Source organism: Haliaeetus albicilla, chromosome 22, assembly GCF_947461875.1.
Source record: "Haliaeetus albicilla chromosome 22, bHalAlb1.1, whole genome shotgun sequence".
In the NCBI taxonomy this organism is placed as follows: Eukaryota; Metazoa; Chordata; class Aves; order Accipitriformes; family Accipitridae; genus Haliaeetus; species Haliaeetus albicilla.
In genome coordinates, this window is record NC_091504.1 from 22,804,244 (window position 1) to 22,819,001 (window position 14,758).

The window sequence follows — 14,758 nt, forward strand, 5'->3', positions numbered from 1 at the left end:
ACACAGACCTCACCTTTTCCTTTCTCTGCCTGCAGGTGGCTGGAGATGCTGATAGTCTATCCAAGGACGAACAAGCAGAATCAGAAGAAGAAGAGGAAGGTAGAGCCCCCAACTCCCCAGGTAACCCCAGGGGGACGCATGCTGTTGCCCGGTCCCTTGCCTCTTTCTCAGGGCCATGGCATTGCTCTGCTCCCAGGGAAGATCCCCCCCAAAACCAGCCAGACCAGTGGGCTGCCAGCCCTCTGATGCTGCCTGCACAGAGGGTGAGAGCCGGGGTGAGCCAGGGCAGCAGGACGGTGTGAATTAATTCCTGGTCATCGCTTCCCAGGGTCACACGCTGCTGCTGCTGCTTTCCTGGCTGCTCTGGGGCCACGTTTTACCCCCCCGGGTGCTGTCTTGTGGCACCAGCCCTCCACATGCTGTCCTGGGAGCAGCCGCAATGCCGCGTGGTCCCTGTGGGAGACCGGGAAGAGGTGCTGGCTGTTCACGAGCCATTTCGGCAGAAACAGGATGAAATTCCATCGGGCTCCGGTTACCCCCTTTGAGATGACCCCAGAGATACTGGGAATGAAAGGAAAATACTAAAGGCCAGGGCCAGGCTGGGAGCTCCGGGGGCCGGAGCCAGGCTCTCCAGGGACCCGGCGGTGGCTTCGTGCTCACTTTGACTATAAATGGTAAAAAGCGGGGCCGGCCATGACTCACTCGTTCCTGCTGGGCTCCCACGTGGCCAGAGTGGGGGAGAATCCCACAGATGGGGAACGTGACCCCAAGGCCACCCTCGTCCCTTGCTGGGGCTGAGAACAGCCGCGTCCCTGAGGCTGCCTGACCTCCGGGCATGCGTCCCACTGCCGTGGGGGACCAGCTGGGAGGGCTCCTCCGGCCAAGCCGGTCTGCGGCCCTGGGGGACTGAAAACGGCATCGGGGGTCCCCTGAGTCCCGGTTTTCAGGTCTCCTTCAGTGAAGTCCCCAGGATGGTCCTGGTGCAGACCTGGCCATGGGTGGGTTTTGTATGGTGTTTGTCTGAATCAAGTTTCTACCACTGCACCAGATAAAGAGGTTCTGGGCAATGGGAAAAAAAAATTGGGGGAAGATGATCCTTTTTTGCACACCAAGCTGGATGTTTGAAGACCCCCTGCCAAGGGCTGGGGTCATCACAGCCCCTTGAGTGCTGGCTCTGGTGATGCTCCAGGGAAAATACCTCCTTCCGTGGCCAAGAGCTGATGTCTTATGAGTTGCCCATCCTCAAGCCCCAGGGAGGGGGCTGCCATAGTTGGGGCACCCCAGCGAGCTGATGCAGCAGGGCAGGGATGCTCACCCCATCCCTGGCGCAACACTAAACCCAGGCTGCATTCAGGAAGGGGACGGGGCGGAGAGGAGAAGGGGCGCAGAGCCAGAAAAACATCATTCTGGGTTACATTGCATTGCCATGGCAACTTCTTGGAAACCGTACAGGATCCGAGCTCCTGAGCACCAAATAAGGGAAGCGGCTGCGGGAAGGATGCTGGCTCCCCACGGGCAGACAGCCTCCCCAGGTGCTTGGGGATGGGATGAGCGTGGAGCCTGGTGGCACTTTTCCCCCCCTTGGCTTGGGGCAGACCACCCCACCCCAAGCCCCGTCCTGCTTGCTACCCTCCTTCTGCTCTCTCCATCCCATTGCTCCCAGAAAAAGGCTCAAATTCACTTTTACAAAGCCAGCCTCCATGGGGGACCTGCTGCCGGACAGATGCAGAGCTGTGTCAAGCACTCACAAACAACCTGTAGGGGCAGAAGAAGCATCCTTCCTCTGTCTCCCAATCGTGCCAATGCAGGTGGCTGGTCCGGGGAAGGAGAGGGGATGCTGGGGCGAAAATCAGCACCAAATCCCCCTCTGTGAAATGGCTTCTCCTGAAGTTGGCTGCTGTTCAGCTCACTCTCTGTGTGCCGGTGGAGAAAGCCTAATTTCTTTCTAAAGACGGCCGCACACTAATCCGGCAGCTGATTGTGTCCGAGAGCCGCCCAGGGAGGGACGGATACCTTTGTGATTTAAAAAAAACAACTTAAAACAATGGATATTTCTGCTTTTTCTCACTCCCGTGTAGTTTTTCCTTGTCTGTGCTACAGCAGAGCTTGGCTGCAGCTGGGCGCTCCTGGAGCATCAGGGCTATTTTCAGCTCCCCCCATCATTTTGCATCTTCCCCCTGCAAAATCGCTGGGGTGGGAGCAACGCAGGCAAAGCTGGGAATATCGCTCCAGCTGCAGATTTTTGGACAGGAGTTGTTAGCTGCAATCCTAGAGGTGTTTTCACCTTTGCTTTGCAAGCAGGTTGCAGTCTTAGGGGAAAAAGAGCAGGTTTCTCTTGCAGCTTTTGCTGTGTTTTGGCAGAGCAATGCAGGCAGTGGGAGAGAGTGGGCTTGCTGCTTTTGCCTGCCTGCTGTCCCTGGGAAATCGAGGCACGATTTGGGGCTGAAATCTGGGTTTTGAGGCGCTGCCCTCTGTTGCAGGACAGGTTTGCACAGGGGTGCGGCAGGCTCAGGTAAGCAGAGCATGCCCAGACATACTTAAAGTAACTGGAGGCTGGTTTTGCTGATTTTGGTGCATGCTCCTTTTTGGAGCTGTTCATGCTGCTGAGCAGCAAAGAGTTAATTTCTCTGCTTGCTTATAGACTGCTTTTTGGCCCTCATATCCCTGTCTAATTAAATACATATCTACAAATAATTATATGGGGGTGTGTGTAAGGGATGTATAAAAATATATATCCTGAGCTGGCGATTATCTCTGGGCTTTGGGATCAATGAATGAGAGAGTGGTTGAGGTTGGAGGGGACCTTGGAGATCGTCTGGTCTGACCTGCTGCTCAAGCAGGGTCCTCTCAAGTGGGATGCCCACGAACTCTGGATCGTTTACCTCCAACACAGCATTCCTTTAGAGTGACATTTCCCAGGGGATTTTTTTTTTTAAATTGGGGTCATTTGCTGCTTGTTGTGGCTGTGCACTGAGCCAGGACCCGCTCCCTGGGAGATCCCTCGGTGGCTCTGGTGCAGCCCTGCAAACACCAGTTTGGAGGTGCAAGGCTAAAACCCTCCGGTGGCTCTGCTGTCGTGGGAGGGGAGATGGAGGGGATGCTCTTCCCAGCCCATGTCCCCAGCCCGTGCCTGCTGGCTCGGGCGCTACTGGATTCCCCATGCCCTGAAAGTGAACAAGCAGCTGGGAAACTTCCCACAATCCAGGGAGTTTGGAGTGGGTTAATTGTCATTGATTTATTGATGGCTTTAAGGAAAATAACCTGCTAATGCGGAAGCTTAATACAACAACAGCAAAACATCTGCTAATGAAGAAAGCCAAACCCTAAATGAGTTCTGAAAGCTGCTGCCACTTCTGGGGCATGCGCTGAACCTGGGCTGCCCCGGGCTGCAGCCACCAAAATGGCATCATTATCTGATGGACTCCAGAGCCCCTTGTTAGCTAGAGAAGCATTTCAGATGATGGGTATTGTTTTAAAATAGCATTAAGCTCAATGCGATGTTGTATTTCCTTTTTAAAACGAGCAGCCTGTTAGGTAACCGAAGCACCCGGGGGGAGTACAGCCCCGGTTGGGTTTTGTTCTTTTTATCAGTGGCCCGTAGCAAACCAGCTGTGACAAACAAACAGCATAGCTGCTGGTGGCAGAGAATTAATTTTCTCCTCCATCCCGTGTCCTTTAGCCTGATTTCTTTTGGTTTTTTTATGTTAGTTATAACACTGAGAAAATTCAGTCCTGGCAAATGGGACCCAGGAGAGAAGCCTGGTATTGGTCTGTCTCTGTGAAAGGCAGCGGCTGCCCATGAGACAGCCCACGGAAGGACCGGGGACGTGCAGAAGGAAATGTGGGATGCTGTGTTTATCAATTACAGAGGGTGCACTGTCACCCCAAACTGGGTTTTGGCAGAGGTGAGGGGAGCATTTCCAGGTTCCCTGTGAGTCAGGACCTGACAGACCCGTTTCTCCGTGGGTCTGCGGTGTTGCACGTGAATTCAGATGCAGAGCACCAAGTGTGCGCTGCGCTGCTTTTGGGAAGAGCTGCTGTGCTGGAGAGTAAGCGGAGCCGTGTGGGACCCTGCGTGCCAGGGAAGAGCCAGGGCTTTGCTCTGCTTGGGGCCAGGCTGCATGAGCACAAGATGAGCTTTTCCCAAGGAGTTATGTGTTGGTGGCTGCAGCATCGGCCAAAAGTCTCCTTCATTTGTCAGCTTGCCTTTGCTCTGGATCTTTTCCCAGCTGGATGCGTGGGGAGGTGCGGCCAGTTTCGGGAGCCCTACCCAGGGAGGGACAGTGAGGGACGTTTCCTCTCTCGCTGCAAGAGCAGCGACGGTCCCTTTGGCCAAGGAATTCCTGACCCATCGCCCCGCCGCACTGCCCTCGGGCAGGGTTTCCACCTGCGAGCTTGTCCCCTTGGGAATGTGGCGGGCACATGGCTGAGCAGCCCTGTCCCTGTCCCCATTCTGTCGTGGCATGCATCGTGGGCAGCACCCAAGCCATGTGGGACCCACGCCTCCGGGGACCCTGGGCGCAAAGCTGGGGCAAACCCCTCTAACCCTGCTCTTTCCCCCATTCTCTTCAGGAGCCCGGTCCTGCTAAGATGGCCGTGACCAGCAGCAACATCCCCAGTGCAGAGAAGGTGCCTGCCACCAAGTCCACGCTTTGGCAGGAAGAAATGAGGGGCAAAGACCAAGCGGACGGGGGCAGTGGCATCGGCCCAGCGCAGAGCCCAGTTCAAGGCCAGGCTGGGGCTACCAGCTCCCTGAAGGATCCCATGCTGGACAGCAAGGAAGGTGAGGGACAGAGGTGCCAGCACTGGTGTGACGCTGTGATGACCCAGTTTGGGCAGCTGAGCTGGCAGAAAACCACCGTAGAGAGAAAAGTTTCCTGCGGGTTGGTTCCTGGAGCATCCCAGCAAGGATGGGGAGGCAGACCTCGTCCCTGCTGTGCAGGGACCAGAGTGAGGCATTACGGGCTGGAGTTCAGGAAGGAAAAAATTGGCATCACGTGCTGGAAAATCACAGCATGGGGCCTAATCCTGCCCCAGCAGGGAGACAGGGCTGCCAGCCCTCACAGGCAATGTTGCCCTGGCACTGGGGGCAAAACGAGGGGGAAAATGGCTTTTCTAGCCCCTCCGCATCCCTGCTGGGGGCACCCGCAGGGTGCAGGGCCATGCTGCGCTCAGCCCGGCTGTCGGTGCTGCCAAGCCCTGAGTGCCGCTTCCTCCTCTGGCCCCTGCGTCAGGGTCCTGTTTACATTTGGTCTCCCCGATGAGTCCCTGGAAGGCGCCGGGGCTGTGGCATTGTTTTCCCTGGAACAATAAGGGCTGGGGACTCTTCCTGCTGGGGCCACGGACAGGTCCCATGCACTGCGGCCGTTTCCTTTATCTGCCTGCTCGGATGGGGGATGCTTTCCGCCTGCTCCTGGCTGCCAGCAGCAAGGTGTCCATTGCCTTGCGCCCACGGAGCTGTGGTCAGTGCTGGACTGGGAAGGACAGAGATGGAAACGGGTGCAGAGCGGTGACTGCAGCTGTCCATTTCTTGATTTGAAGGTTTAGGTCTTTCATCTGTGCAAGCCCAACCCAAGGGTTGGACCAGCATCCCCAGTTCCCTGCAGACCGTCCTGCCATCTCCATGGGCATGAAGGGTGGTCAGGGTGGAAAAGCCAAGGGTGCAAGAGGTGGCACAGCGTGAGGCTGGGGCCCAGACCATCTCTGCTCTCGCTTCCTGTCCTGGGTGGAATCGGCATGTTTTTTGTTAAAAGCAGAACTTGGACTTGAAACCAAGCGTGGTGACTTCTCTGTCCCTTAGACGAGAGCTCCATGAACGGAGACCGGATAGACTGTGGGCGGAAGACGCGTGTCGAGAGCGGGTACTTTTCCTTGGAGAAGACCAAGCAAGACTCGAAGCTGGAAGAGCAGCAGCTGCCGCCCCCTCCGAGCCCACCCAGTCCCAGCACCCCAAACAACAGGTACAGTTATCCCAAATCGCCCTCGCAGGAGCATGCCCAGCCCTTTCCTTCCCCAGGTACCCGATCAGGCGACCGAATGATTCACAGCTTCTCTCTGAACTCCTTGGACTCGAAGAGCAGTTGCCCCATGCACAAGGACTCCAGCAGCAGAGATGTAGGAAAGGGAGCTGAAAAATCGGGGCGTCCCCTTTCTTTTAAAGCCAGCCGGCAGTACACCACCCTGGCCGACGTTCCCAAGGCCATTAGGATCAGTAATCGTGAGGCCTTCCAGGTGGAGAGGAAGCGGCTAGAGCGGAGAACCCGGGCCCGTAGCCCTGGGAGAGAAGAAGTGGCCCGGCTCTTTGGCAATGAGAGAAGGTAAGGGATGAGTGGCTAATCTCCTTGCATGCTTGCAACGGCAGCGACGCTGCGTCCCCGCCACAGCCCTGGACAGAGCAGGCGGTATTTGCTGGGTGAAGCCCCTTTGTATTACAGTGCTCCTGGGTTTGAGGATGTCCATCCGCACCGACCAGGCGGTGGGATGTCCTTAGTCGTGCCAGCAGGCAGGTGTCACCCTGCCTGGCTGCTTTGGGGACAGCTGGCTGTGGTGGGTGATGTTTGGTGGCCGTATTTGCAAGCAAGCCCACCCTCCCCATCCCCTCCCTGGCGCGGCACACGCTGGCAGCTGGCACCATTAATTAGTTAGCTCTCTAAATGGTGTTAGTGCCGGGTGCGTTACGCAACTGCCTAATGAGCTGAGAGAGGTTTCAAAATGTCACAGCATTAATCTGGGAGAGGAGAGGCGGGTGCAGCGCCGAGGCAAGGGCTGCAAAACAGCTCAGTGCGGAGGAGGACAGGGAGGGCATCCGCACGCGCGCCTGCACCGCGCACCGGCATGCTTGGTGCTCTCTGGGCGAGGTGAAGGACGGGCTCGACTTGCCCTGGGAGAGACGCATTTGTGTGATGAGGGCAGCAGAGCAAACCGGGAGACGGGCCCCGGGCGAGAGGGCTGCCTGCCAGTCTGATTTTCTTGCCCTGGTTTTCCTCCGGGCATGTTCTCTCTTGCACAGTTTCAGCAGGCGCTTCTCCTCCATTTCTTCCCAGCCCCTAAAGGACTGTTTTCCAGCCTGGCTTCTGAGAGCTGGGAGCGGGTCTGGGAAGCACGGCACAACTTTGTGCCGGTGCTGCCGGTCGGCAGGAGGATCCCAAACCCAGCCCGGCCCCGGCAGCATGCGCAGCAAGTGTTGGACTGGGAATAAAGGAGAAGAGCATGGGTTTGGCTTTCTCTGCCTTGGGAATTGGGTATTCCCCAGGATGGAGGAGAAGGATGCCACACGGGTCCCTTGGCCACCCCGGCTGGGGATGGGGCTGAGGAAGGGCTGGTGACTGCTGGTTTGCAGGCTGAACTGGTGCAGCATGTCGGCTCAGGTGTGGGTGAGATTGTGTCCCCGCACAGGACGTCGTGGCCAGCGCCTGTCCACAGTGTGAGAGGACAGCGGGTTCCTCCGGTGCTGACAGTCCCTCACTCCGGCCCCGAGGGTATCGTGCAGCATGGGGATCCAGCACCGAGCTGGGATGTGCCAACCGGGGACAGGGAGGAGCAGATTTACAGGCAGATAACGGGGCCTGGGAGAGGATGCTGCTGCCAGAGACTGTCCTTTTTTAATGTCAGCCCCACTCATTGCCTGCTGACGAGTGCCTTTTCCCAGGGAAAGTCTGTTTTTTCCCAGCCCAGCTGGGCTCCTGGGGCTGTTAACAGGTTTTTATTGCCTTATCAGTAATGGCAAAAATTCCACTATGTCAGCCCAGGGCCTTTATCAGAGCAGGACGGGTGTAGGGAGACGAGTGCGAGCTGCACCAGGCACAGAGGTCTTGCTGCCCGTGGGGCTGAGCCTGGTCCAGTATTTGGGAGGGGGGGTGATGGCAGAGAGCAGGGCACTTGCCGGAGTGTTTGGCCAGGGATCAGGGATCACAGCCCGTGGCGCTGGAGGAGCATGCCATGAGCAGGGCCGGCTCAGCGGGCGGTGTTTAGGGACAGGCACGTTTGCTTTCTCCTCTGTTAACCTGGGAATTGGCCCGTGTGGGTGGAGAGACCGTGTGTCCCAGAGCTCGGCTGGACTCGGCATGGCACGGAGAGGCAGTGCAGCATCGCACCAGAGAATTAACATTCACCAGCACCCTGCTCAGCTTGGCTTGGCTGCTTTTTAAATTTGAGTTTACTTAGTCCCCGTATCCCTCTCATTTTTCTCTTCCAAGCTCAGGCTGTGCTGCTTGAGGTTGAGCAAATACAATAACTCACTTCCATGCTGTGGGGTCAGCTTTTTCCCCTGGGTTTAACACCATTTCTAATAATCCTTCTCAGTAACCCACTAACACGTCCGGGAACGCTTGCCTGAAATCGCTTGCCCACATGCCAACCCCATAGGCGCCAGCCAGGCATCGTTCAGATCTGCCTTTCATCTCTCAGTGCAGCCAAATGAACTCGCTCTGATTCTGTTGGTATTTTCGGCTCTTCCTCCGGGTTTTTTTTGTTTACCCACCATAAATCAGTGCAAGTGTCAGAGCTATGGACGGAAAAGAACTATTTTAGGTACCCAGTGCTGCATCCTGGGTGACACACCTGTAGGCTTTGCTCCCAATAAAGCTGTTTTTCAAGGCTTCTTGTCCTGTTACAGTAAAAGATATTATGTGACTTAAGTCCAGGACTGTGCTAGAAATTTTCTGTGTTGACCACTTATACCTGACGCTGACTCCATGCCTGATGCAGATGCCTGAGCTCGCAGCCACTGAGAAACATGAATCAGAAAACAGGAGATAATCTCCATGATTTTGGCGGAGCGGCAGAGTGCGAGTTCCCTCTGCTGGCACGCAGCAGGATGGGGCTGCCGGCATTGTGCAGGGGTGCCCGACCAGCCTGGGGGACAGAGCCCGTGTCCAGGGAGGTTGAGCCCTGCCTCTGATCTCCCATCTCAGACCCATCTCTAGGGTGAAAGAGCAGGGGCAGCTCTTTGGAAATCCCATGGATGAATCTCAAAGCCTGTTTTGCACACAATATCACAGCTGAAGAGGGCTGCAGGGATGTCCTCGGACATCGGTCCCCGTATCCCAGCAGGGCTCTGCAGCTGCAGGGATAAATCCTGGCACATCTCAGAAGGGTGCCAACGGCTTTGGGAAGGAGACCACCATTGGGTGGGGAGTTCTTGAGGTGCATAGACCCGGAGCCCCTTCCTCTGGGTATGTGGATGCGGGCTCACCTGCCTCCTGCAGCTCCCCAGGGAGCGTCAGGATTTCTGGTTGGCAAACTTGGCTTTTCTTGCACACTTCCAGGGATGCAGCCTCTAAAACCGTGGCTTTCCCGGTTGACCCCACGTTCTGCTCATGCTGGCAAGAGTCCACCATGGCATCTGCCAGACCTGCTGTAGGAGCGTGGTCAGGGGGCTGAGGTGTATTTCTAGCCTCGATAAATAGCAGAGCTGCCTGAAATTGCTTAAAAGACTTTTGTTTCTCAAATTCCTTCTCTGGAGCTTCTTGAGACATAAGGCTCTGCTCTGAATGCTGCTTCTACCCATAGAGAGGAGCGCCTGCTCTCCTAAGTATAGTTTTTCTTCTCTCGTAAAACTATCCTCTTCATTTTTGTGGACCTCTTGGGGAAATTCCTCTTCCTTTTCCTGACACTCACTGTCTTTCTTGCTGCTAAATAATGAATGAATCCAATAAAAACAAGCCCTTTCTTCCAATCAAAGAAAATCACTTTAACGATAGCTTGTGCTGGTCTTTATAGCTTTCCTTCCCACCGCACACACACCTCCACCTAACAACCAAGATCTGCAGCTTGGGTTTAGTGGCCTGGAAAAGATTAACAGCCTGCATGGCCAAAGAACTCCTTGGGATGAGCTTTGTAGTTGAGAAAGCACTAAATGGCACCGCAGCTTTTAAAACGCTTCTTCGTACCTGTCTGCAGCCTTGTTTTGTCAACATGCAGCTGCTGTTCAGAGGGAGCAGCTTTCTCCTCCACATGGTGGGGAGGAGAGGACAGCCCTTCCCCTCCCCGTCCCCCCAGGATCTCTAGCAGTAACCTCTCTGAAACATTGAGCTAATGGGAAAAAAAAGATTCTTTCCTGTAATCCGGATGATATTAACCCTTGGGGCTGTGATTTGGTTGCAGTGATTTATTTTTCTCCTCCCTTTTTCAATGACGAATTACTGGAATGATTTTGATTTTGTTTTGTATGTAGATGCAGATATATAATTTCCTCTTCTGTTCATTCATTTTCCAGCCTTGTTTTCTTCCAGGTCTTGTTGCTCTCCACCTTCTCCTGCTGTGTTGCTGTGTGACGTGTCCGCCTTTACTTCGCCTGCTTCGCTACCATCTCATCTCAATCTCAAGCCGTAGAACAACCTGGTGGTGCAGCCCCTTTCATGAGAAATCAACCTGCTTTTGATTTTGTTTTATGTTTTTTGGTTGGGTTTTTTTTTACTCTTGATTTGTTTTTCTTCAGGCCTTCACCTAGTAGGGTACAGACAATGTTAATTCATGGACCTCTTACTCCCTCCTAAACTGAGACTCAGAGAAGGCTGGGCCAGTGTAAAAAGGGTTAAAAACCGGTGACTCCAAAACAGTTCCACATCTATCAGTGAACAGAGGACGTGGATTTATTCTCCGCAGGCTGGCTTATTTGAATGGACATGTCGTGAGCAGAACATCCCAGGGGGATGGGGAGCTCTGTGCGAGCCCGGGATCTGCCCGCTCCCAGTCTGCAAACTGGGAGGTAGCAGGGGCTGAACAGATGTCCCATAAAAACATCAGAGACGTTTGAATTTCCAAAGCAAAGTCTTGCCCACCGATTTTGTCCCTTCCTCTTTGGTTGTGGGCTTCAGCGCCCAGTCCTGGCAGCCTGGCTCTGAGCAGCAGTGGGGGGGGGGACGGACGTGATGTACTCAGACTATTCGTCTTATTTATGGAATTTGGTGCAAATGTTGGTTGAAAACTGAACATCCCATGTTTTTTGAGTCCTTAACAAGCTGTTCCTTTTTGTGGGAAGGGTTAAAAATGGTTTTTTTGGATAACGTGTTTTCCCTCATGTGATTGCCGTTGTGATTTTCATGCACATTAGAGGTTTGCATAGAGCAAGCAGCCCTGAGTTTAGATGCGGCACATGTGGGTCCAGATTTTGTGTCAAGAACCCACCCAGACTGAGCATTTTGGGGAGGTTCGAAATTGAGCTTTAAACCTCACAGCTTGGAGCTCAGCTGGTGTGTGTGTGTTGGTGGTGGGTTATTGCTTCACATTCCCAGGTTGTGATTAAAGACCTGAGGTTGATATTTGCCCGAACCCCTGGGCATGCAAACTTAGACACCAGCAGGCCCTTTGAAAATTCAAGTATTTCCTCTCCTGTGGGTCAGCGAGCAGCTTTTCATGCTGAAATGGTGCTTTTAATTCCACCTGCAAAGGCCTGTTGTTTGCTTGTTCTTAGCAGCATCCCATTTGGGTTTGGTCCGGGGTCGGCTCCTGCTCCATCCACATTTCTTCATAGTTCTCCTCCATCCTCAGAGACATGTGCCACGGTGTGATGGGCCACCGAGGCGGTGTCTGAGAGCCCAGGTTGTGCTCCCTGCTGTCCATACTGGATTTGCAGACCAGTTTGAGAGGAGGGTAGAGCCCCGGGATTTTGCAGGGGATGTCCTGCTGTGCCTGCACAGGGTGCTCCTCATCTCCTCATGCCTCTTCAGCTGGCGCACCTTTTGAGCCAGACCCATCGCCTGGAGGCACCTACGGACACTCCTCACTCAGTGCAGTCCTGTGGAAGTTATCTGTGTGGGGCTGAGTTTTTAGAGAATATCTATTGCCGTGAACACGCAGGGTGACCCGTAGCCACCCGTTACCTCTGCACCCCAGCTTCGTCTTACGTGTCTCTGCTCTGTGGTCTGGGGGGCCGTCGATAGCTGCAGTGCTAGAGAGTAAAGGCAAAGCTTACACCAAAGCTGCTCAATAATCCCTGCTTCTCAAAGGGCTGTAAAATTTATAAGTAAAAAGTTATTTCTGGTTTTGCAAGGGTTTTCTAGATATTTAAGCAGAAACTATTTGTGGAGCTGAGTAGTGTGAGGTTTTTCCCCACTTTGGCTGCAGGTAAAATGGTGCATGTCAGATTGGGGCATTTTGCCCCAATAGAGCTTGCAGAGAAATGGTGACCAAAAGCCAGGTGTGCATGAACACTGGGTCTAGCAATTCTGCAGCCTTAAATTTGTGGGATTGTACAGCTCAGCGCAGTTGCTGTTCTTGTGTTCAAAGTGGCTCTGGTTTCCCCTTTCTCTCTGTTTTCCAGGCGATCCCAGGTAATTGAAAAATTTGAGGCATTAGATATTGAGAACGCGGAGCACATGGAAACGAATGTGTCGGCCGGTGCTGCCCTTTCCAGTGAGACACGGCAGGGCAGGAGCGAGAAGAGGGTTTTCCCACGGAAACGGGTAAGCTGCTCAGCCGAGGTCTTGTGGTGGGGTTTGGAGGATGGCATCTGGGATCTGGCAGCCCAGGACAGAGGGTTTAGCTGTAAGATTTAGTTATAGGGTTTGTCCCTGGGTAGAGAAGGGGATCTGGAGTCGCAGACAGGCTCATGCAAACTGCTATGTGTGCTCAGTCTGTGCAGGTTTGCTGCTTTCTGTTCTGCTCCCTTGGCCCAGCTGCAGGTCAGAGTGGAAAATCAGGCTGTCTTTTCTCCTTCTTCCAAAATAGAAAGAGAGAAACTTCAGATCTGTCATGGCAGGACACATCAGGATGGGGTAGAGTAACAAATGAAACAGGCAGTCTTGAAAGTCCCAGATATGCTTAGATATATTGGGAACAAATTAATGCCTGAGAGTACAAAAAAAATGTATTGCCAATGAAATGGCACTTATTCTGAGCCTGAGATGCCCCTTAAATATGTGGATTTTTATGCCGTGAGCCAAGAGAGTGGGACTCGCTGTCCTAGTTCCTGCGCTGATCTGGGCTAACGCTGTTTACACAGGACTTCACTTGCGAAGGTTCCGCTGTGGGCTCCATCCTGGATGTGTCTGCGTCTCCTCTGTCCCCGCATCGCCGGGCAAAGTCTCTGGACAGAAGGTCCACAGAGTCCTCTATGACGGTGAGCCACCAGGATCATGTCCTCTGCCTTGGGGGAGGACGTGAGAGACCTTTCCTGGGCAGGTCCGGTGAAAACTGCTGCTTTCCCCGTAGCCAGCACGCAGGACATAGGATATGCTCGGATTCGGAGCAGGTTTCAGTGACTTAGCTTCACACTTCACACTTGGCACGTTAAGGAGAGCTAACACATGGCCTAGTTTTCTAATGCCGCTTCCTTGATGTTTATGCAGTTGCAAGTGGGTGTGAGTGGGAGGAAGGCTGCGAGGAAGGGCTGAACCTGCCCTCCTGAGCTTTCCTCCCTTTGCATATTTCAAATGCTCACCAGACCTGGAGACAAACAGTACAGAACAAACACAAAATGCTTTCCTCTCACTTGCCACCCTTCTGTAGGAACAAAATAAATACACTTGCTAATCTCTCAAAAAGATTACACAGCCATTGTAAATAAGAGCTGCATTTTTTGTGGATGGACAGCTTCTGTTGAAGTCCTTCTCAGAAAAATGCAGTAGCTTAGCATTTCTGTAGTAGCTTTTCATGTAGACTTGTACAGCCACAAGAGCGATTTTTAAATTCTTGGTGGTAATAAAAAGGTGCAAGAAGTGCATATTAAGTGGCAATGCACATCGTCTAGTGAAGGCAAGAAAATCATGCAGTCAGTGGGAAGAAAACCTTTTCCTTGCATTAAATACGCTTTTATTGTGCCACTCCTGCTATAAAAGTAGCAACGTAAGAAAAACCTGCATGTCTGCTGGCTTGCAACCGTGATTGCAAGACTCTCCCCTGCCCGTTGGGTTCACTGTGTCAAATCAGATCAGATCGGTTATTCATCAGGGTAAAAGCCAAGGGAGAGTTCATCCCTTGTTAGGCTCAGTGGGTTACAGCAGAGCTGTGGCTTGCACTGCGTGGGTATCTCTTCCATCAAGTGCTTCATCTGTTTTTGGTTTCTAATGTCTACACCCTTCAGTGGCAGCTGGTCGCACACTTTTTGTGCTCCAGCAGCTTTGCAGCTTCGGGCAAAGCCTGTGCTCTCTTGCCTGCCCAAGCACTCAGAGGAAAGCAAAGGGGTTTCTGTGGAGGAGTGGGACCTGCAGGAGAAACCTTCCCGCTCCAGGTGCTTCTGTAGTGTCTCGCTGCAGCCCAGTCTGAAACGTGTGCATATACTGTTTAGCAGCCTCTTTCCTCTCTGTCTGCTTCTATGCCTTTGCTTAAATTTTAAGGAAACTGAGAACTGTAGTATGAATGCTGCTAAGGAGGGGTTTATCTGCTTTTGCAGAAGATTCTTGCCCTGTGATTCTTCTCAGTTGATAAATAACAAGCCCATGAACAACTGTAACTCTTGCAGGCCCTCTGTTTTCCTTCTCTGCAAAGTGCATGGCTGGGAGCTGGTTATTTTTGATCCAAAATGTATATCCTTTGCTTGACGCTTTCCTGTTGTACAAGAAGGAGCTTAAACAGGACCCAGATCCTGGAAGCCCAATCCTACCTGCACTTCAGCAGAGGAGAAGCAGGCAGGTGGTGGTATTGCTCTCTCAGGGTAAATTAGGGCTGAGATTAGGACACAAAGCTCTCATAGCCTACTTAAGAGATGGATGTAGTCGTTGTAAATGCAATTTTCTCTATAGTTTGCTTGTGGCTTATCGCTGCCTTGTCAGCAGGTCCTGGTGGGGCTCGGCGGGTTTATTGCCTGCAGCCACATCAC

At 53.4% G+C, this 14,758-nt stretch overlaps 1 protein-coding gene across 7 annotated transcripts in view; it reads left to right on the forward strand.

The window, feature by feature from the left end:
• MPRIP (myosin phosphatase Rho interacting protein) overlaps positions 1-14,758 on the forward strand; it is an 88,626-nt gene that overhangs the window by 38,954 nt on the left and 34,914 nt on the right. For 3 of the 7 annotated variants that reach the window (XM_069810380.1, XM_069810381.1, XM_069810379.1), the window contains exons 5-10: positions 36-120; positions 4,573-4,783; positions 5,801-5,960; positions 6,081-6,317; positions 12,263-12,404; positions 12,944-13,060. In XM_069810380.1, coding sequence (XP_069666481.1) covers positions 36-120; positions 4,573-4,783; positions 5,801-5,960; positions 6,081-6,317; positions 12,263-12,404; positions 12,944-13,060 — 952 coding nt within the window. Of the gene's footprint in view, positions 1-35; positions 121-4,572; positions 4,784-5,800; positions 6,318-12,262; positions 12,405-12,943; positions 13,061-14,758 lie in introns of all 7 variants that reach the window. The other 4 variants (XM_069810383.1, XM_069810384.1, XM_069810385.1 and 1 more) reach the window with 2 other exon arrangements.